Genomic DNA, 20,379 nt, shown 5'->3' with positions numbered 1-20,379 from the left:
AGTGGAGCCTTGTCAGAGCCTCTGGAGCCCTATCAAACCCGCTGGAGATCCCTCAGAGCCCCGTCAGCACCTCAGAGCCCATCGGGCCCGCGGCCGGCCCCGCTGTGAGCCCTGTCACCCATCAGAGCCCCGTCACCCCTCAGAGCCCCCCGCTGTCCCCGCTCTGAGCGCTGTCACCCCTCACAGTCCCCGCTGTGAGCCTTGTCACCCCGCACAGCCCCCGCTGTGAGCCCTGTCGCCCCTCACAGCCCCCCGCTGTCCCCGCTGTGAGCCCTATCAGCCCTCAGAGCCCCCCGCTGTGATCCCTGTCACCCCTCACAGCCCCCGCTGCCCCCAGGCCGTGTCCAGCTCGCCCCGCCCGCCCGCCGTTCCCATGCCGACGGGACGCCCCGCCCCCCGCCGCCGCTCCGCCGCCGCCATTGGTTGAGCTCCTCCCAGCCCCGCCTCCCCCCGCCCGCCATTGGCCGCGCGGCCGCCGCAGCGCGCGGGGGCCGGCCGCGGGGCGGGGCGCGCAGGCGCGGTGCTGTTATTGTTCCGCGGTGCCGCCGCCTGGCCCGGGCTGCCGCGGCCGCCATCGCCATCGCCATGCCGGTGAGATGCGGGGGGAACGCGGGGTGTGGCCCCCGGGGCTGTCCGGGCACTGCGCACCGCTGCCCGCCGCGCCCGGGGTTCGCAGAGCCCGTCGGCTCCGTGCCCATGTGCGCACGGGAGGCGCAGGGCGGGCGGTGCCTGTCAGGCCGAGCGGGCCGGGGGTGATGAGGGGCGGTGGCGGCACCTTGACAGCGGGGAGCGGCGGTCCGGCCGCCCCGGAGGGTCCCGTCCCATATCCCGGGGGCTCGTGGTGACACCCGCATCCCGCTCCCGGTTTTGGCTGGCGCCTCGTGTGCCGTCCCTCCCCCGCCCAAGTGGGGCTGAGCCGCTCTCTGCGTTCAGCAGGACGCAAAAGCCGCTGCTGAGGCCTGAGAGGAATCGGAGCAGGTGGCAGCTGCAGGGAGAGGCGCTTGGAAAGGGTTTGTTTCGGCTTGACAGCCAGTGTAGCTGCTCTAGGAGCGGTTAAACGCTCAGCTGCAGCACCTCTAGCCCACGGGAGTGTCTCTTAACTAGATTCATCAGTCGTGCTTCAAAATTTGTTTTGGTAACTACATGAAAGAAAATGAATGTGAGGTTTTATAATACAACATTCAGATATTCTAAAGGATTAAACTGAAGCATGTATACTGAAGGTTGTAATTAAAATGAATTCCCTTCAGCCAGCACTCCCTGGTATCTGGTTCTGTGCGGTTTGAGAGTGTATAGTAGGTGTTACTGAAAAAGAATTCATGACCGAATTCCAGCAAACTTCTTGCAGATTGCAAGGTGAAATTGATTCTTGAAAAAAATTCTTAGATGATGCTGAATGTGAAATGCTCAAGGTTTACTCATTCAGTTTCCATGTTGGCCAACCAAAAAAGATCCCATTGCCTGAATAAGTGTGTTATTCTCTCAGCTTTAATTATAAACCAGTCCTGGTTTTAAGTCCCCAAGTTCATGATCCTCTGGAGATGTAGCTGCCCAAGCTGATTCAAGCGTATTTGTGCTTAAACACACAGCAGTTTTATAGTGGGAAATGGCAGGGCCTATTGGCTATTAGAAAGAAATTCTTCCTTGTGAGGGTGGTGAGACCGTGGCACAGGTTGTCCAGAGCAGCTGTGCTTGTCTCATCCCTGGAAGTGTTCAAGGCCAGGCTGGAGCAACCTGCTCCAGTGGAAGCTGTTTCTGCCCATGGCAGGGGGTGGAACTGGGTTTCTTGCACCCCAGACCTTTCTGTGATTCTGTGTTAGCACTAGTGTTCCAGGCTGTGTATTTTTGTTTAAATGATTACAGATTAACAAGCCTGAGAAGCCGGACAGGCCGGAGAGCTGTGACAATGTCAAGGTGGTTGTGCGCTGCCGGCCTCTCAATGACCGGGAGAAGGCCACGGGCTACAAAATGGCAGTGAACGTGGATGAGATGAGGGGAACCATCACTGTCCATAAAACAGACTCATCCAATGAGCCTCCCAAGACATTCACATTTGACACAGTGTTTGGACCAGAGAGTAAACAGCTGGATGTCTATAATTTAACAGCGAGACCTATTATAGATTCTGTCCTAGAGGGATACAATGGTAAGTCCCTTGTTGTAAGGAAAGGATCCCATCCTGTCTCTTATTCTTTGCCTTGTTAAAATTCTTGCTGATCTTGTGTAAGGGAGTTTCACCTTCTGGGGGCTGTAGCCTGAGATCATTTCTGTTGTGGCCTCTAACTTAAAATAGCCTGAAGGCACTTGCTGTTCTGCGTGCTCTGTGGTTGTACCCACTGCTGTCATTAAGAGTGGTAGATGGGTGATGAAGGAGACTCCTCTGAGGTCAGTTAGCTGCATGTTGTCGTCCTTTATCTTCTCTTTGCAAAAGATATGCACTTATGTCATTATCAGAATGCTCAGTGGCTTCTCACTGTACAATTCAGTCCCCAGTGGAACTGAAGTGTACTAGCATTCCATGCTTTAGTCACTCTGCACTTCTAAAACAAGCTGACTTTTTATTAGACATCTTGCAGGCTGGATTAAGCAACAGATAGGTGCTGTTTGCCCAGCATTTCTGTTACTCCAGTCTTGTATTCCAACACCCACTGGAGTGGGTGGAAAATTTTAACTCCATGAAAAATAGAGGTGTCTTGTGCTGTTAGGCTAGGAAGGAATGAAGTAAAACTGCAGTTAGAGTTTAGAGAAGACTCAACTTCTTAAAGTTTGTTCTTTTATCTTATTCTCCAGGTACTATTTTTGCATATGGGCAGACTGGAACGGGCAAAACCTTCACCATGGAAGGGGTCCGAGCAGTCCCTGAGCTCAGAGGCATCATTCCCAATTCCTTTGCCCATATATTTGGTCACATTGCCAAGGCAGAGGGGGATACAAGGTAAATGCCTTCCCTTGACTGCTTCTGTTTTTGTTTTTGTTTTTTAACGTGAGTCCATGTGTAGCAGGAGCCTGACCTCGACAATGACAACAGAAATGGTGCTTCTCCCAAGATGAAAGGCTCCCATGTGGGCAGTTCTTGAGGGGCAGCAGGACTGTGTTGGTATTTCAGTGTTTTCTCTGCACTCTGTGACTGTGTTTGTGGGACTTCAGCAAGTGTTTTGCTAAGTGAACTACCCAGCTGTTCATCTGCAGGTTTTTAGTTCGTGTCTCTTACCTGGAAATTTACAATGAGGAAGTGCGGGACCTGCTGGGAAAGGACCAGACACAGAGGTTAGAGGTGAGCCTCCTCTTCTGAATGTGCTGTTTGTTTTGAATCAGAGCAATATTCTGTTTTAAAGTTCAGAGAAGCACTTGCAGGGAAGTGGGAGGTTGGGCTCCTCAGCAGTCCTCTTTACTTTGCTGTGCAATAGCTGGATGTCACTGCTGGCTTCTTTAAATCTCTTCCACTTGGTCAGTTGCACAAATTGGCTGTTCCACCTGAGGCACTTTCATACCTGCAGTTCTACCCCAAATGCCCCTCAGCAGTCCTAAGAATTGGAGACTGGGATTTAAAATCATGTCTTTACAGAGGAAAACTGTAGCATATTGTCATGCATGAGTCTTCATTCCTTATCTGCTCTGAGTGTTTTATGTGCAAGCCAGAAAATGGAGGAGTAAACCACTCTACTGTTACAGTATCACTAGAATTGCTGTGGGGGATCTCCTAGGGATGCTCAGTCTGAACTGTTTCTCTCTTAGGTGAAAGAGAGACCTGATGTGGGAGTTTATATCAAAGACCTTTCAGCTTATGTTGTAAACAATGCAGATGATATGGACAGAATCATGACTCTGGGCCACAAGAACCGTACGTAGCCTTGCTGTGGGCAGGTTTATAGCTCAGACAGAGTAAAGGTCTGGTTGCCAGACCACAGTAGGAGGTCCTAGTCCTGTTTCTGGGAATAGTGTTTGGCTGAACAGAACAAAAAGGGTATCTCCTCCCAAGCCCCTTTAGTGCAGGGCCAGGAAAAGAAGGCTGTGCTTCCCACAGTGGCCAATGCCAGTGGGGATCAGCAAAGGGAGGATGCAATGAGGGCAGTCAGTGTTGTCAGAACTGCTTGTGTGTCTCTTGGTCCTTTTTCCACTTCAGTTCTGATCAGGATGAACATCAGCCCTGTGCTGTGAGTGGGAGGTGATTTATGTTCTGGAAGACTTCTTAGTTAAGCTCAGATTATTTAATGACTTAAAGTTCTGATTCCAGTTCCCTTTGGCATGGATTGCTGTGTTCTTATTTCCCAAAATACACCTGTTTTCAGGGATCTGCTATGAACCCCTTAAGCTATTCATCTTTAATCAGATGAGGACAGTTGCTGGTTTTGGGAGTCTGTGGTTGGCTTAGAGCTGTAGCAGGCTGCAGGACCTTCTACTAGTCCAGGCTGGAAGCGTACTGCAACTTCAGTGCCCAAGAACAGACTTTGCTGCTGAGTCTGAGCATCCCTCTGCCATCTTCTGAAGTACAGGGGTGGGTAAAGAGGTGGGATTGAGTCTCCTCAGAGAGCAGGAAGAGTTAGAAGATGTGAATAACTCTGAAGACATCACTGCTTTTTTCTCTGTTGAAAGGTTCTGTTGGTGCCACAAACATGAACGAGCACAGCTCTCGCTCGCACGCCATCTTCACGATCACCATCGAGTGCAGTGAGAAGGGCGTGGATGGCAACATGCACGTGCGCATGGGCAAGCTGCACCTTGTTGATCTTGCTGTGAGTAGGACCTGCCAGCTCTTTGGCAAGACACTTGGTTTGGGTTACTGAGGTTTTTCCAGAGGGTTGTGACCATGTTGTTCATCACTTGCAGGTTTCTTCTCTCAGTGTCACACTTTGAACCAGTGTAATTGTGCTGGTAAAACATGGCTTTAGCCCAAGATTTACACTGAGGTACCTTTCCTTAGGGAAGATGCAGAAAAAGTGAGACTAAAGGCATTCAACTTATTTAAATGCATTTTAACTTATTTACATGATGTGTTATATAGGATGCTCTATGAAACTCTTTAAAATAATTGCAGTGTTGCTGTTTGCTCTTTCTCTGCTGATAGGAAGGGCTGTAGTTGGCAGTTGGTAGCTCCAGCTGGCGTGCCTTTTAACTGCTGACTGACTTCTCTAACATTTTTGTTCATGAGGAGGAGAATCTCCATTTTCCCAGCTGCATTGCTTTAAGCAATCCAGAATTTGCTGGCACTGAAAGCTTCTATTAAAGACTTGTTTGCCTTGTCTCTTTAACAATGTCTGTGATACTTAGCCAGGTTCTCTAATAATGGATGAAATGGTTAGTGACATGACTGCTACCAAGATTTCACGTGTACCTGATCCTGTTTGGAGGGAGATGTATTAGAGGATCTGTTTTAACTCCTGCTTCATGATCCTTTTGCAGGGTTCTGAAAGACAGACAAAAACTGGAGCCACAGGGCAGAGACTGAAGGAAGCCACTAAGATCAACCTCTCTCTCTCCACACTGGGCAATGTTATCTCTGCCCTGGTGGATGGCAAGAGCACCCACGTGCCCTACCGTAACTCCAAACTCACCCGGCTGCTGCAGGACTCCCTGGGGGGCAACTCCAAAACCATGATGGTGAGCAGAGATGCCCTTTCCAGTTCCAGCTATTGGGCTGCATTTTTGCAGGGATAGCATAGTGACTTGAACAGCCTGGCATTTACCTCACTAATCCTAAGCTGTTTGCAGCTTAGAGAACCTTCTGTGTGCATCTCTTTCTATCTTTTCTCTTTGCCTCTGTATGGATGAGGTTCTAAACACAGCACATGGGTACATACATGCACGAGATCAAACAGAACCCGTGCTTGGGTAGTCAAAAGTGGCATCAGTGTAGAAGCAGCAGGAAAGCTTGGGTGAATGTAGCAGTGTGAGACCGTCAGAGCTGGGGTTGGGTTCCTGCATGCCTTGTGCTGGGCTCTGACACTGTCATCCATATGTTGCAGTGTGCAAACATTGGACCAGCAGACTACAACTATGATGAGACCATCAGCACACTCAGGTATGCAAACAGAGCCAAGAACATAAAGAACAAGGCCAGGATTAATGAGGATCCCAAGGATGCTATGCTCCGCCAGTTCCAAAAAGAAATTGAAGAGCTTAAGAAAAAACTGGAAGAAGGTGAGACTCTCCTTCCCCCTTGTGTTCCTCTCTGCACTATGCTTGTTCTGTTTGAATGGGAGCATTCTTTGCTACTTTGCTACTTGAATATGTATCACATGAGGTTGGCTGCTGGTGCATGTCAGTGTTCTGGTTTTGTTTGCCCTGCTGGATGCCAGGAGAGGTGTCTAAGGCTGCTTGTGGGGGTCCAGCTTTCCCACTAGGTGGCACTTGGCACTAGGGTGAATGGTGGCCTCCAGGCTGGGAGCAGTGTGCCCAGGTTTTCCTGGGTTTCCCTAGCAAGCACAACTGACATGGTACAGGGAATTAAACTGGACTGTAACAGTAGATCACTCTTCTCTGACTGGGGAGGAGGGATGCATTTATCAGCAGGAAAATTAAACTAAATTTTTGGGGCTGGAGCTGGTTTTCTAGACACTGTAGAGAAACAAGAAGCCTCTAAGCCATGTAACTTCATAGCCTCATGTCTCTTATTAGTCCATCAAAATGGAGTGACCCTGCTAGAGGGATGCTTGCCAAACAGTGACCACATGTCACAACATCTCTCTCCAGAGGTGGAGGTCTCACAGAACAGCTGTAGCAGTAACTCCAGCATGATTTGCTGTTTGTTGTCTGCCCCATTCAGGAGAAGCAGGAAGTGGTCAGTAATGCTTCTTTCTTTTTCTTTCCTCTGAGATGGAAGTGTAAGGTGGAAGAGAAAGTATGGTAGAATCCTGCTAGGAAAACTTCATAGCTTCAGCTGTGCAAAGATGCTCTATTTTCCATAAAAAGTAGCCTCTTGAGCTTTAATACATACACACTGACATCACAGCATTCAGTTGCTTGTCTTGATTTCCTGAGTTTCCTGAGCCATAGCAAGCTGTCTGCTTGTGCAACAGTTAAGGACTTGGGCAAGTACTCGTAAGCTGATGTCAGACACTACTGTGTTTGGATAAATGCTGCTGTCAGAATAACAAGCTGATCCGAGGTAAAGGAAAGCTTTTGATAAAAGCACACTCTTTTCTTCTAGGGGAAGAGATCTCCGGTTCTGAAACCAGTGATTCTGAAGAGGAGGATGAAGATGGGGAGATTGGAGAGGAGAAGCGCAAGAAACGGCGGGGTAAGGCAGCAGAGAGTCCTGTCAGTGCCACCAGTGTCCTCTTGCCCACACGCTGCTGTAGGAAGTGTAGCCAGAGCCAGGCAGGGACAAGAGCAGTTGTGAGATGCCCTATGCCGCTGCAATTATCATGCCCCTCCTAGAAACGAAGGCCTTTGGTGCCCTGTGTGCAGAGGGACAGCTCCAGAGCTGTGTAGTCCCTGCTTCCACTCGGGTCAGCTGTTGTGTAGTCCCTGCTTCCACTCGGGTTAGCTGTGCTTGTTGTGACATCATCCCTGTGGTGGCTCCCTGGGTGCCGCGAGGTGGCTGCGTATGGCTTGTGGTGGTGTGGAACTTCCCCTGCTGACGGAGGTGGGAGGAAGAAGACACCAAAGATCATTTGTAGGCAGGTGTGGTTTTTATAGCCATGGGTATGATTGGAGGGGAATTCTGGCTGTGGTTTAGGCAAAGGATTCATCTGTCTTACAGATCTTCAGTAATTGACTCTACTGGTGTCCTATTTTATGTTGATAGAGGGAAAACTTGACCTTTGGGTGTCTTTGTGCTGACTGAAAAGCTTAATGGGAGCTGCACATGCTTTTTTTGGGAGCAGTCTGAAAATCCCATGGTGGAGTTTCCTTTGTCCCACATCAGTGTTAAACTGCTGTGTATAATCTAAACTCCAGGGAATGTTGCTGAACCTGGAACTGCAGGTCACTGTACCATGGGATGCTGTGGCTTCTTGGGAGCTTGCTCTTCTCCTAGAACCCTGCTGGTAATTCCTCAAGCCCACTGCTACATCCCAACTTCCAGCTTCTCTACTAAACTTATTTTGATATTCAAACTGCCTTCCTGTCCTGAAGCACCCACATCTGTTGAAAAAAAAATCCAATTAAAGCATTCCTACTTTTAGGTGTACTCTTTTCATTTTGGTGTCTGTCCAAGTAGTCATAAATCACTTTTGCCATGCCTTTGGTGATAGCTGTAACAAGTTCATTTTTCACCTTTTGGTTATTTCTAGAAGTGGAAAGCTTGACCACTGTCTCCAAATGTCCTGCCCAAATCTCCTCCCAAGAGGAGACCACCTTCAAAGTGCTGCTTGGAAGGAGCAGAGGGTGAATAACTCACTTATTCAACTCCCAGACAAGTTACTCTAGTTAAGTTCCCTAAGGGAGCTGCTTCACAGGAGTACACACTGACTGTCCCTGTGTAAGCTGATTCTGCCTTCCAGAGTGAGAAGTGCACATTGCCATGTGTGTAAGACTGGAAAGGATTCATGGTCACTGAATCCTCTGCTATGGCAGATATCCACAGCCTTCTCCACTATGATCTGGTGTTCTCTGCTGTTGTTGCTTGAAAAGGAAGCTGCCTTGGCATGTTGTTTTAAGCTGTAGTCTGATTAAGATGGGTTTTAACTGAAATGTCTTTCTGAGCATGCAGTTTTGTGCTGGGAAATGGTGGCTTTGCAAGCTGAGTCTGGGAGGGGTCCTAGCAAGTGCTTCCTAATGGGAACCTGTGCTTTTTTGAACTAGGTTGCTGGCTCTTCTGGGTTTCTTTCCTTTAGAACTAACTTCCCATCTGCATGTTTCTTCCTCTCTGGGTTTTTCTGTGGGACGCATTTCTGTTTTCCAGGCAGTAGCAGCAGCAGTAGTTCAGACTCCACATGCTCTGTCATAGAGAAACCTCTGGATAAGTCCTTCACTAGTGAGTGGGAGCTCTTCAGTCCTTTAAGCTTTGGCCTTTCCATAATCTGCACACTCCATTTTGCAATGTTGCACTCTTCCCTGCTTTGTCTGTTGGAAAGATAAACCTCAAGCTGTAACTCTGCTAAAGCATGCCTTTCCTTTGCTGCTTCCATGCTTGAAACAGTTACTCAATGTGCACATTGTTAGTCAGATATGAGAGACAATAAGAAACAATGTAGTAGGCTGCTTGAGCAAGATTTAAAGGTAACTGAGAAATAATAGGTTAAAAAATTCCAGTTTGCAGTTTGTGTTAAATGCACCTTTTAAAATACAGGGGAAAAAAATCTGAGCTAATTTTTTTAATGGGAATTGCTACAATATGAATTCATAAAAAGGACTGCTAGATATGTATTCTATGTTATATTGGAATCTGCCTTCTCAAAATTAGTATTGGAGAACAGTCAATCAGCATGAGACTTATACTAGCAAAGAAAATGTGGCAATGCTTGGTTGATTGGCTTTATTTTTGCAGATACTTTAAAAAAATATCCTTGGTGGTTGGGGTTTAAGGGCCCCATAGTACTAAGCTCTTGATCTCTGTGGGACTTACTTAGTTCAGAGGAACAGGAGATCCAGATTTTGGTCTAGTAGTAAGAAAAGTCTGGGCTGCTCCTGGGCAGAGAGGTCACTGTGCTTGTAAAAATTACAGTCAGTGAGGATTGAGGAAACAAATCACATCTTGGGACTTGGCTTGTGGGGACTTCACCTGGTGTTGTTTTTATTCTGGACAGAAGCACTCCACTCTTCTCCCTGTGTGGAGAGACCCTGGAAAGTATTGCTGTGTAGTTCACTCACTTCTACACTGTTAGTGGAAAGCCTCAGCTCAGAGAAGGGTGGTAGCAGGGTTAGAGGGAACACAGCCCAGGGGATCCCTTGGTGGATCCTATGACTGTAGCCTGGCAATTCCAATTGCTTCAATCCTGCTCCTTTAAAGCTTGCTTGGAACCTGTTTTATTTGGATGAGGACAGTTAATAGCAAACTGCTGATGTGTCAGCAGGTGGCTGAGTCCATCTCCTGCAGCTTTGGAGACAGCTCTGCAGGAAAAGTTGTGCTGGGCTTTTGGCATTTGGGATAAGTGTAGCTTTTTGTGGTTTGGGATATTAACTGTCCTCTAGTGTGACCCTTCTGCATGTGGTGTCTTTCATTACCCCTTTCCTATCCTGCCTTTTTTGTTGCACTTGCTTGAATAACCAAAAGTGGCTCTATACCTCTATGGAAGCACCAGTTACTGCAAATTAACCCACTAATCCCCTGTGTAATTAAATGGAGAAATCTTGTGTTGAGACTCCCTGTGTGCAACTGTCTTGTATCTTGCAAAGAATTGGCTTGGAAATCTTGGTTAAAACTTAGAACATGTATTCTGGATGCTAATATTTTACAGGTATATAACAGAATTGGCTCTCTTGAGTGTGGGGAGCACTGAGTTTGTTAATTGAAGGAGAAATCCACCCCCTTTAACTGTTTCTTAGGTCATGATCCTTGCAGCTGGCTCCTAATGTTGTGGTTAGATCCAGCATTGCATTGAATGGGCAGAAGAATGCAAGAGTGAGCTGAAGAATATCCTGGATTTGCAAAGCACTCTGAAGCACAGACACATTCTCTGCTTTAGCATAACATGATGCATTAGTGTTTGCTCTAATAGAGGGGTTTTTAATTATGATTCTCATATTTTCTACCTTAGAGACATGAATATAAAATTTGTTGTTTGTTCTGGTGCTGATGATCTTTGTCCAAAATGATCAAAGCAATAACATTTTCTCTCCTCCTCTTTTTATGTGTTTGCTGCCTCTCTGCGATTTGCTTTCTACTTCCTCTTAATGCAAGATCAAGCAGGTTGGTGTAATTGATTTTCACCTCCTTACATTTGCAAAGCTTGTAAAATGATCTTACAACTTGCTTCATTTCACCTTTTTCCCCTAAACTGAGAATATATAGGTCTATGTCCTAATAATAAGAAGCCTTTATCTGGCTTATCTCATATGATGAGCCCTGTATAGCACTTCCAGAAAGCTTCTTACTCAAAGACTAATTAGTGAGAGATTTTTGCACCACAGGCCCAGAAAGAAGTGCTTATTATCTGATTCTGAAGTGTAGCAGATGGCAGTGATGATGTTTGCTGTAGTGGTGAAGTCCTTGCCTTGCAACAAAATTAATTAAAGCTCTTGTGCACCTGAAGTACTATATATGCAGATGTGAAAATATGTTCATGCATGTTTACATATGCAGGACATTTTGCTGGAGTGTTTATGTGTATAATGTATATATGATTATAAACAAAATACATGGATATAAATGAAGCTGAGTATTGTGAAGACTGGAGGAGGAGAAGCCTTTTACTGAACAGATTCCTTGACTGTGTGCTTTATGTCACTGTGAAAACACTCAGGTGGCAGTCAGTGGCTCCTCTTAGTTTCAAGTACAGCTGGATTCTACAGAGTAGGGTTTTTTCATGTCTAGAAAAGCAAAACAAGAAAATTATGAATTCACATGTGAATAAATGGATATTTAGGTGTTGTGGATTTGAGGAAATGCATTCTTATTCCACATAACCCCCCAGGATCTCTATGTTCACCTGCCTTAGGCACTCCTGGGATTGCAATGAAAGTTGGCTCAAGACTAGCAGAGTGGCTTTCTAGAGCAGCAGCCTGACACTTTGTTTCAAATTTGGGGTGTTTGGGACCAAATCTTGAGGTCAGTAGGTTCAGTGAGTTGCTCTGGCCTCTCCCTTTGTAGCCCTACAAGACATGGATCTGGTGTGCTGCTGTGGCAGTTCTGTTGTAAAGACACAGATCATTAAGCCAGATCCAACTTGGTATTTTCAAATCTGTGGGTAGTCACTGTTACATAGACCAAATATCATCAAGAAGTTTCTTTAGTTGATTGATTTTCATAGGGCTGTTCTGAATTTCTCTATCTCCATAACAGTGGTTTCTTAAAAATAGTTACATGCTCACTTTGGAATGGGTAAGCCTGTAAGGAGGGGAATGGTAGAGATGCTAATCTGAAATTTGAGTATGTAACTCTTGGCAGCTGAGCTCTTGTAGCTGTGGGTCCTGTGGCCTGATCTGCATTGTTAGAACATCAGGGTTTCCAGATTGGGCTTCTCTTCAGGCAGTGTTCCTTCTCCAGGTGTTCTTTGTATGTTTTATATTTTGGGGACATTAGGTTCCAGTGATAGTTACACAGCATTGCTGCTCAGTAGGAGCTGGTGACAACTGGCCAATGTTAAAATGAGGTTTGAAGGATTGAGCTTTGCCCATTTTGAAGGTGATACCTAATGAAATTTTTGTTAATTGTAAATATCGAATCTGAACTTGGAAAAAATGCTGTGATACAGAGGTTTTTACTTTTCAGTGAACTAACTTGTTTTCCCCATATCTTTCAAAGGCAAAAAGAAAGTTTCCCCTGATAAGATGGTAGAGATGCAAGCAAAGATTGAAGAGGAGAGAAAAGCTCTTGAAACTAAGCTTGATATGGAAGAAGAAGAAAGAAATAAAGCCAGAGCTGAACTGGAGAAGAGAGAAAAAGACTTGCTCAAAGCTCAGTGAGTACCATGCTCTGAGCAGTTTGTGTGGTTGTGTGGGTTGTTCCTTCCTTAATCATACAAATATCTGGAGATGCATGGTAGGGTGCCTGTCAAACTTTGCAGAAAGTGAACACCTTGCTATTGTCAAGGTGAAGAGCTTATTCTGCTTTGAGAGCATAGAGTATATGGGAAAGACAGACATTTATCCTTTTGCCACTTCTTTTCTTAGTTGTGCAAGATAGCCTAGAAACATAAATTAATCTCCCAAGAGCTTAAGGAGCTTGAGGAGCAGCAGTACTGGTCTGTAACAGGCCAGGTTTCCTGCAGCACAGTCACAAGTGTCATTTGGGGTTAGGGGTGCTCTGTTCTGAAGCCAGAAAGCTGCTAAGGTCACACTGCCCCATGCAAATAGACTGCTCCAGCAGCAGCCAGCATTCCTGCTTTGCACTTCAGCAGCTGCCTTGATCTCTGTTCACTCCCCTCTATTTCAGCAGCTGCCTCTGGGCATTGCTGTGCTAGCAGGGCCCTTTTGGGCAGAGGGTGCCTTGAGTAGCCTGGGGATGTCACTGGGTGCTTGCAGCCCCTCATAGAGGTCACTTGCTGTGGGAGGCACTTCTCTGCTGTCTTGGTTTTGCTTGAGAGAAAGTGGTGGGAGCTGGAGCTTGAGGAATTTGCTTTCACTTGCACTGCCTCAGCCCCAGTTAAACCCTCAGCAGCAGGACAAGTTTTTCCAGCCCTGTCAGTGCTGTCTGGGCTATAAAACCAAGCTGGACCTGATGCTTGCTGAGCACGGTAGGACAGGAAGACTCACACCTACCTGTCTGTCTAGGCAAGAGCACCAGTCCCTGTTGGAGAAACTCTCTGCATTAGAGAAAAAGGTGATTGTGGGAGGAGTGGACTTGCTGGCAAAAGCAGAGGAGCAAGAGAAGCTTTTAGAAGAATCAAACATGGAACTGGAGGAGCGAAGGAAGAGAGCGGAGCAGCTTCGCAAGGAGCTCGAGGAGAAGGAGGTGGGGTTATCTGCTGTGGCTGTGACAGCAGCAGTGGCAGGGCACACCAGGATAAGGTACCCAGGTGGGCTCTGCTCTGGAAGCACTGCAGGAGCCACCCCTCCACAGGCCACTTATTGGCTGTGCAGCTCCTGCAGGTCTGAGCCAGCCTGCCTCAGCCAGGGCTCTGTGCTCTTGGCAAATGCTTTGTTTGTTCAGGTAGAGTTTTTCCTCTTGTTCTCACTGTTGCAGAGAGTTTCTGTGATTGTTAATGTGTCTGTGTCTATGCTAAATGTTGTCCACAGCAAGAACGTTTGGATATTGAGGAGAAGTACACCAACCTCCAGGAGGAAGCACAGGGGAAAACCAAAAAACTGAAGAAAGTTTGGACCATGCTTATGGCTGCAAAGTCAGAGGTTAGTATCTAAAGTCCTCAGCCAGTGATCCTGGAGGCACTAGAGCTGGGAAGGGTAAGCCATCAGCTTTGTAATGCTGGAAAATGTGCTGTATGTTTAGAAATGCTTTTCTGTACTGTGCATTTCGCTCACATAATTCAAAAATACTAAGTCTGGAGTTGGAGTTTCAGAACAGCATGCTGTAGAGCTTTTCCCCAGGCCAGGCTGAGAAGGGTTATGTGTGACACCTTAAGATATCAAGAGCTTCAAGGAAAACCACTGATTATTTCTGAAACAAAATGCAAGTTGCTTTTTGGCAGCCCCACGTCCTGCTTTGGTGCAGCCCAAAGGTTTCTCTGCTCTGAGCTGCCTGTCCTTTAGGACTGATGCCCTTGTTACCTCATCCTCAGTCACTGGATCAGTGCATCTTTGGCTGGTAGCTGGAGCTCCTGTTTCATAAAAAATGCATTTGGTTTTTGGGATCAGAGATTTTCCTTGAAACCTTGCCAGTGATGCAACTTGTCTCATGCTCTTCATCTAGTCTTAGCTGAATCAGCTTGGCAGAAGACCAGTTTTGGGTTTATGAAACTGAGAACTTAATGTTGTTTTCAGCCATCTCTGAGCTGAAATGTTTCAGACGATTTATTGTTCAGAGATATTCTGGTACTAATAACCAGAAATAGCTTTTGTTTTCCAAAAACCTCATACAGACAAAAGATGCTGTTACCATGTCTAAAGATAAGTCTGATGCCTCTCAAATGCCTGGTTTATTTTCAGATGGCAGATCTACAGCAAGAGCATCAGAGAGAGATTGAAGGGTTACTGGAAAACATTCGGCAGCTGAGCAGGGAGCTTCGGCTTCAGATTCTCATCATCGACAACTTCATTCCTCAGGACTACCAGGTGAGGGCAAAGCACCTGAGCCTGGGGCAGGAGTTGTGCTGTGCTAATTTCAGTTCTCTTGCAGCATATTTTCCTAAAGGCTTATAAAAATAAGAAAACCACATTGACCACATAGTTAACTGGTATATTCATTCTGTGCCCATGCAGTGGGTCTGTTCAAAGTCTTTTGTTTTTCCACTAGCTTGAAGTTGTGCTTACTGATGTCTGATATTAACAGAAAGACTGGATTTTTAAATCTTTGACATTCTTTGTGACTCCAGTATACAGAAAATTCACAATGAGCTTAAATATAATGCACACTATTTAATGGAAAAAGGAAAATTCTTTTTATAGTTTTCATTTATTCTGTATTACAGTGTTTGCTTACTGCTGTCTTGATGGTGTTGGCATAATGGAAATCCCATGCTTTAGGGGGCTCTCCAGTACATACAATTTGGGAGTGGTATTTTTCTCTTCTGTAGACTTCAGGGTATAAATGGGGGGGGGTTTGCTCAGGATGTAGCTGTCCTGATAGGAACAACTTTTAAGGAATCAAGACTGTTCTCAAGCAGCTTGCCCAGGCCTTAGGATGTATGTTCTGGAAAGTGTACCTGGAGGGTAGATTGTGCAAGTCTAACACTTACTGTCCTGACTGCTTTGTAGGAAATGATTGAGAACTACGTTCACTGGAACGAGGACATAGGAGAGTGGCAGCTGGTAAGAGTGGTTGCCTGGCTTGTGTACAAGCTAATGTTAGTATGAGCTGCTGAGGGGTTTCACTGAGCCCAGGAAGAAGCTGGTGAAGCTGTAGTCAGTTTCACTATGCACAGTGGACTTTACTAACAAACCTTTTTTTCTGCTTACAGAAATGTGTCGCATACACAGGAAACAATATGAGGAAACAGACGCCTGTCCTGGATAAAAAAGAGAAAGATGTGAGTGACTGTTGAATTAATTGAACTGTACAGGCCCAGGTCCTGCCTGAGATTGCTGCTCTGTATTTAGAGCCAAACTGTCCAATCTCAATTTTCTTTTCTTTTGAAGATAGGAGTCTTTGAGTATCATGAGAGCACCATTGATAGTGTATAAAATTATTCTGATGACTTTGTCTTATGAGATTTTTCTGGTGTTTTTCTAGCCCTTTGAAGTGGACCTTTCCCATGTTTACTTAGCCTACACTGAGGAAAGCTTGAGGCAATCTCTGATGAAGCTGGAGAGGCCGAGGACTTCAAAAGGAAGATCCAGACCCAAGACAGGGAGAAGGTGAAGAACTCTGGGGTATTTATATGGAATGAGGGATTTACCCAAGGGAAGGCTGAAGTTTGTATATGCAAACTTACCACAAGTCTTCGAACATTTGCTTAATGAGAAGGCAAAGGACAAAATTTTTGCATGGTATAGTTCAGTGTTGCCACGTGTGACAGAACCAAGTCTCTTTACCACACTAAATCTTGTCCAGAAAGACTTGTCTAGGGATTTACTGGTGTTCTTTTGCTGCATTCTCCTCTTCCAGCTCCTTGCTTTATTTTGCTGCATTTGGTGGTCCAGTTTAACCCAATCTGGCACAGTGCAAGTGCAAACACTGGTACCAATGGAGAGGAGAGGGCTGTTGGGGGAGATTTCAGCATAAGCTTTCTTGTGCTTTTTGTGTGGTTGGTTTTGCTTATGGAGAAGTCATGTCATGTCATGTAGTTCTGACTTTAAATGTGGCTGGTCCCTGTCTTTCTTAGACAGCATAATGATGTGTGTGTGGTGTTGTTTTTCCCTTTCCTTTCTGCTCTCCAAACAGAAAACGCTCGGCCAAGCCAGGAGCTGTCATTGACTCCCTGCTGCAGTAGTGTCACCTGGTCAGAATTCCTGTAAAAATCAGTGAGTGTATAAGGTTTGGCCAGAGTATGGAATTCAAGAGATGGCACAGTTTGACATGGCTATAATTTTTTTATTTAAAAAAGTGTATTTTTCCTTAGTTGCCTGTATATTGTATGTTATATTAACATAATATTAAACTGGTATGTATGGTTGATGGTTGTGAAATTCCATGTATTAAATGTGTTGTGCAGGGAAACTTGTTGGTAATCCTTGTTGAAATGTATAGAAAATAGGGTTCTAGATGTGTGTTTAAGTGCTAGATGTGTTAGTTCAAAACAGTTAATGAAATTCTGAAATTAAGGCTGGTAAATCTGACTTATGCCCTGCTTTGCACATAACTGGCAGCTTTCACTGTTGTCCTCTGTTGCACTGATCTGTGTTTGAATGTAGTTGCTGCAAACCTTTAAGAGCATCAAATCTTTTTATTTAATATTCCTCACTGTGGCTGTTAATACACTGTGTTATGTGTTGAATACACAGTCCTTTTCCCTTCTTGCTGTCTTGCTGTACAGAGAAAGTAGCTGGGTAGGAAGAACATGAACCACAAAAGTCTTAAGTCTTGAGATTTCTGAAAAGGGACCATGGGTGTCTAATAGTTCCTTTAATTTTATCAGTTTGTTTGTTTGTGATCTGCTGGCACTGTGGAGAATGAGACCTTGGATATTAAGGCAGAAGAGAGCTTTTTTCCTTTTTTTAAGGGGGTGTTACTTTGGCAGCTTTCTATGCTTCAGGGCTGGTATTTTTGTGAGTAGTTTTGTAATCTGAGCAGCTGAGATGCTTTAAGGAGGATGCTGTAATAACACCAGGACTTGGTGTCAGCCATGGGGCTGTGGCTCTATTTCCTCATCCCTGGCTACAAGGCACTGGGCCACTGCCCTACAGTGAGGATAAATTTGACTCTCCTTTAGTAAACCAGAAAGAATTGTCCAATTTTCCCAGAACAATATCCCCTGACCTAGCTGGTGCTGTGTTCCTGTGTATACTGTGTGCCTCTCTGGCTGTGCTCTGAGAGGAAAAAAATTTGGTCTCTGATAATAACCATTTATTTGTGATGGCTGCTCTTTTTATTTGATATTTATGCTGCTAATAGATACATATCACTTTAATATGTTGCTTTTGTGTCACAGAGAAAATGCTTCTCCTTCAGACTGCATGTGTTTTATAACTCCTCTCATCAGCTGTGGGTGTCTCAGCAGCTCCTGTGCAGGGTGGAGAGATGAGCTGTGACCTCATCTTAGTTCCTGGAGGATTAAAAGCTGTGATTGCTCACAGGGGAAGTGGAGTCCTTCAGTGTTACAGAAAACAAGGCAGCTCCTCAGGTGTTTTGAGTCCTTGCTAACAGCCACATCTGCTTTTACCAGAATGTTCCTGTGAAGTACTTAAAGACATCAAATTCCCTTTCTTTTTGTCATTATGGTTATCTGGAGGTACCTTGGGGTCTGTGACAGGATCTGTAATAGTTAAAATTGGTCTTGTAAGGACATTTTGCTCTGAAGGATATATTCAGTGCTATTCTAAACAAGTTGTGAGCTTTTTTCCTGGTGTTTTAATGGGTTTTTTTTTCAGGATCATGACCTGGAAGAACATGCTGCCCTCTCTGTTGGGGAGAGTGTCACCTGAATTCATACAACATACAGATACAAACACTAGCATTTGTTTTTTCTAGCCTAGGGGTAAATACTCAGAAACTTTCTTGATTGAAGTTGTAGTTGGTTTTGCTTGTGAAGAGCTGACCTTATCTTAAATGTGCTTGACTAGAGTTGGATTACCTCTTATTACATACATACATACTTGCATCAAAATATCCAGACTGAAAATGGCTTAAATGCTGCTTAAAGTCTTCCAGTTTGAGTCCAAGCAGATAGATGCATAGCTGTGGCCTGTACTAGTTCTCAGAACCAGGGATAACTTCTGTTTCCTTTTTGTGTTCTATCTTGTGCAAGCATTTATTGGATTATCTGGTTTTGCAGGAGTTAACCAGAACTGTGCTTTCAGAAATACCATTAAAAATCCTTTTACCTGACAGGTATCTGTCCCTCCAAGATACTGCTGTGAGCCATGGCACTCCATTTAAAATATTGAAATATTTAAAATAATTCAGATGTAAAGGCATGTGATTTACAATTAACATAACAGTCCTGCTGCTGAAAACCTTGGTACTCTGCATGTTTAAGTGAGCCTTGGAGCAGGGGTAAACAATAAGTAATTTCTTGCACACCTTTAATTGGCAGATTGGAGAAACTGGTTATCTCCTGTTGCAGAGGCTTGGAGGACAAATGATTTGCTCTGTAAGAGGATTTTAAATAAAGTGGAACTCTCTCATGGTCATGTGCCCTGTCAGTTGGGCTCACCTGTTAAGTTCTGGGAAGTTTCTTGTAAAACCAGGGAGTTTGGCTTGTGGATTTACCACATGGGGCCTCTCTATAGGCCTGCCCATCTGTGAATGTCTCATGGGCCTATAGTGTGTTTTAATAAGGAAAGGATTTGATTTATATGGACTTTAAAGAGCTTAATACAGCCTTTCTTATTGCGGGTCAGTATGTGCTCTATGGCATTTATCAAAACTCATCTTGCATAACATACACTGTGTGTGCTCATCTTTGCATTTGCTAACAGAAGAGTCTCCTCATTCCAGAACATTGACCTTAACAATGAGATTTTTGCTTAATGTTGTGTAAATGAATTATTTAATATTTAACTTGTTCCTAATCCTTTAAGAGGAGGGGAAATGGTCCTTAGTGCCTTTTACTGACTACACTGTCTGCACATGTCCAGCTTTCACCTTTCTCCACAGTTCTGCTTAGCCAGGCCTGCATAGAGGGAAAAACTGCTACTTTGTATAATTTGTCTTTCTGTTTATTGTTTTTTTAACTCTGTTTATTTCTGACTATTTCTTGTTTTATTAAAGCTAATTCATTATACTGTATATATCAATATTGTGTCCCTGGAGCATGTTCATACCATGCAATAAAATTCTTGATTCCTAATTCCACCCTGTGTGCATGTTTTCCAAATAACATCATGCATAGCATATCTCTTTAACTCAGTTGTGTGAGGAAGGGTGGGTGAGGTGCCTCTGTAGCTCTGAGCTGTCCAGCATGCTGTGGAAGTGTTTGGGGTGTGTTGGAGCCTTGTTGCCAAGCCTCAGTGAGGTGAGGAGAGACCACCAGCCCTGGCTGCTCCCTTTGCAGCTCCAGCATGTCCTTTGGGGTTCCCAGCTTTCAGGAGCATGCCCCATTTGTGGCCTGGCTTCTCCCCTCTTGGGCTTTTCTTTCTGTTTAGACCTGTGTTCCTCATGTTAGCATGAGCTTAATGCCAGAGCAGGACAAATTGTTTGGCAATTCCTAGTCACACTATGTCAAAGACACATTTCATGAAAAATCCTTTCCTTAGGATTTTTTCTCCTGAGAAGCTGAGAGGCCTCAGAAACAAAATGTAACCAATGGTTATCTGCTGCTGTGGAATGCAACAGGTGGGTCTGGGATTGGTCTCATGGGGTTCTTTCTAACTAATGGCCAATCACAGCCCAGCTGGCTTGGACTCTCTGGTCAGCCACAAGATTTCATTATCATTCCATTCTTTTCTTTTCCTTGCAAGCCTTCTGATGAAATCCTTTCTTCTATTCTTTTAGAATAGTTTTAATATAATATATATATCATAAAATAATAAATCAAGCCTTCTGGAACATGGAGTCAGATCCTCATCTCTTCCCTCATCCTGGGCCCCCTGTGAACACCACCACAACACTACCCTTGCTCC

At 45.0% G+C, this 20,379-nt stretch overlaps 1 protein-coding gene across 3 annotated transcripts; it reads left to right on the top strand.

Annotated features, from left to right (window-relative positions):
* The first annotated feature begins 473 nt into the window (after positions 1-473).
* KIF3A (kinesin family member 3A) lies at positions 474-19,612 on the top strand. Of its 3 annotated transcripts, XM_054642735.2 has the most exons (19): positions 474-591; positions 1,864-2,146; positions 2,791-2,935; positions 3,190-3,274; positions 3,736-3,841; positions 4,594-4,733; positions 5,401-5,598; positions 5,964-6,138; positions 7,148-7,237; positions 8,846-8,917; positions 10,784-10,792; positions 12,347-12,503; positions 13,315-13,495; positions 13,780-13,890; positions 14,647-14,772; positions 15,415-15,468; positions 15,618-15,686; positions 15,890-16,014; positions 16,541-19,612. In XM_054642735.2, the coding sequence occupies exons 1-19, from the start codon at positions 586-588 to the stop codon at positions 16,587-16,589; spliced, it is 2,181 nt and encodes a 726-aa protein (XP_054498710.1). In that variant the 5' UTR covers positions 474-585; the 3' UTR covers positions 16,590-19,612. The 3 variants fall into 3 exon arrangements, with proteins under 3 accessions (XP_054498710.1, XP_077042496.1, XP_054498709.1); XM_077186381.1 differs by lacking the exons at positions 8,846-8,917; positions 10,784-10,792 and having other exon boundaries at positions 17,748-19,612; XM_054642734.2 differs by lacking the exons at positions 8,846-8,917; positions 10,784-10,792.
* The last annotated feature ends 767 nt before the right edge of the window (positions 19,613-20,379 follow it).

The sequence above is a fragment of the Agelaius phoeniceus genome, chromosome 15 (assembly GCF_051311805.1).
Source record: "Agelaius phoeniceus isolate bAgePho1 chromosome 15, bAgePho1.hap1, whole genome shotgun sequence".
Lineage (NCBI taxonomy): Eukaryota > Metazoa > Chordata > Aves > Passeriformes > Icteridae > Agelaius > Agelaius phoeniceus.
This window is presented reverse-complemented; position numbering and strand designations above follow the sequence as displayed.

Bases quoted from the DNA above. Each gene is read 5' to 3' on its own strand.
- KIF3A (XM_054642735.2), top strand. The intron at 14,773-15,414 runs GTGAGGGCAAAG...ACTGCTTTGTAG, and splicing joins TCATTCCTCAGGACTACCAG to GAAATGATTGAGAACTACGT. The intron at 15,469-15,617 runs GTAAGAGTGGTT...TTCTGCTTACAG, and splicing joins ACATAGGAGAGTGGCAGCTG to AAATGTGTCGCATACACAGG.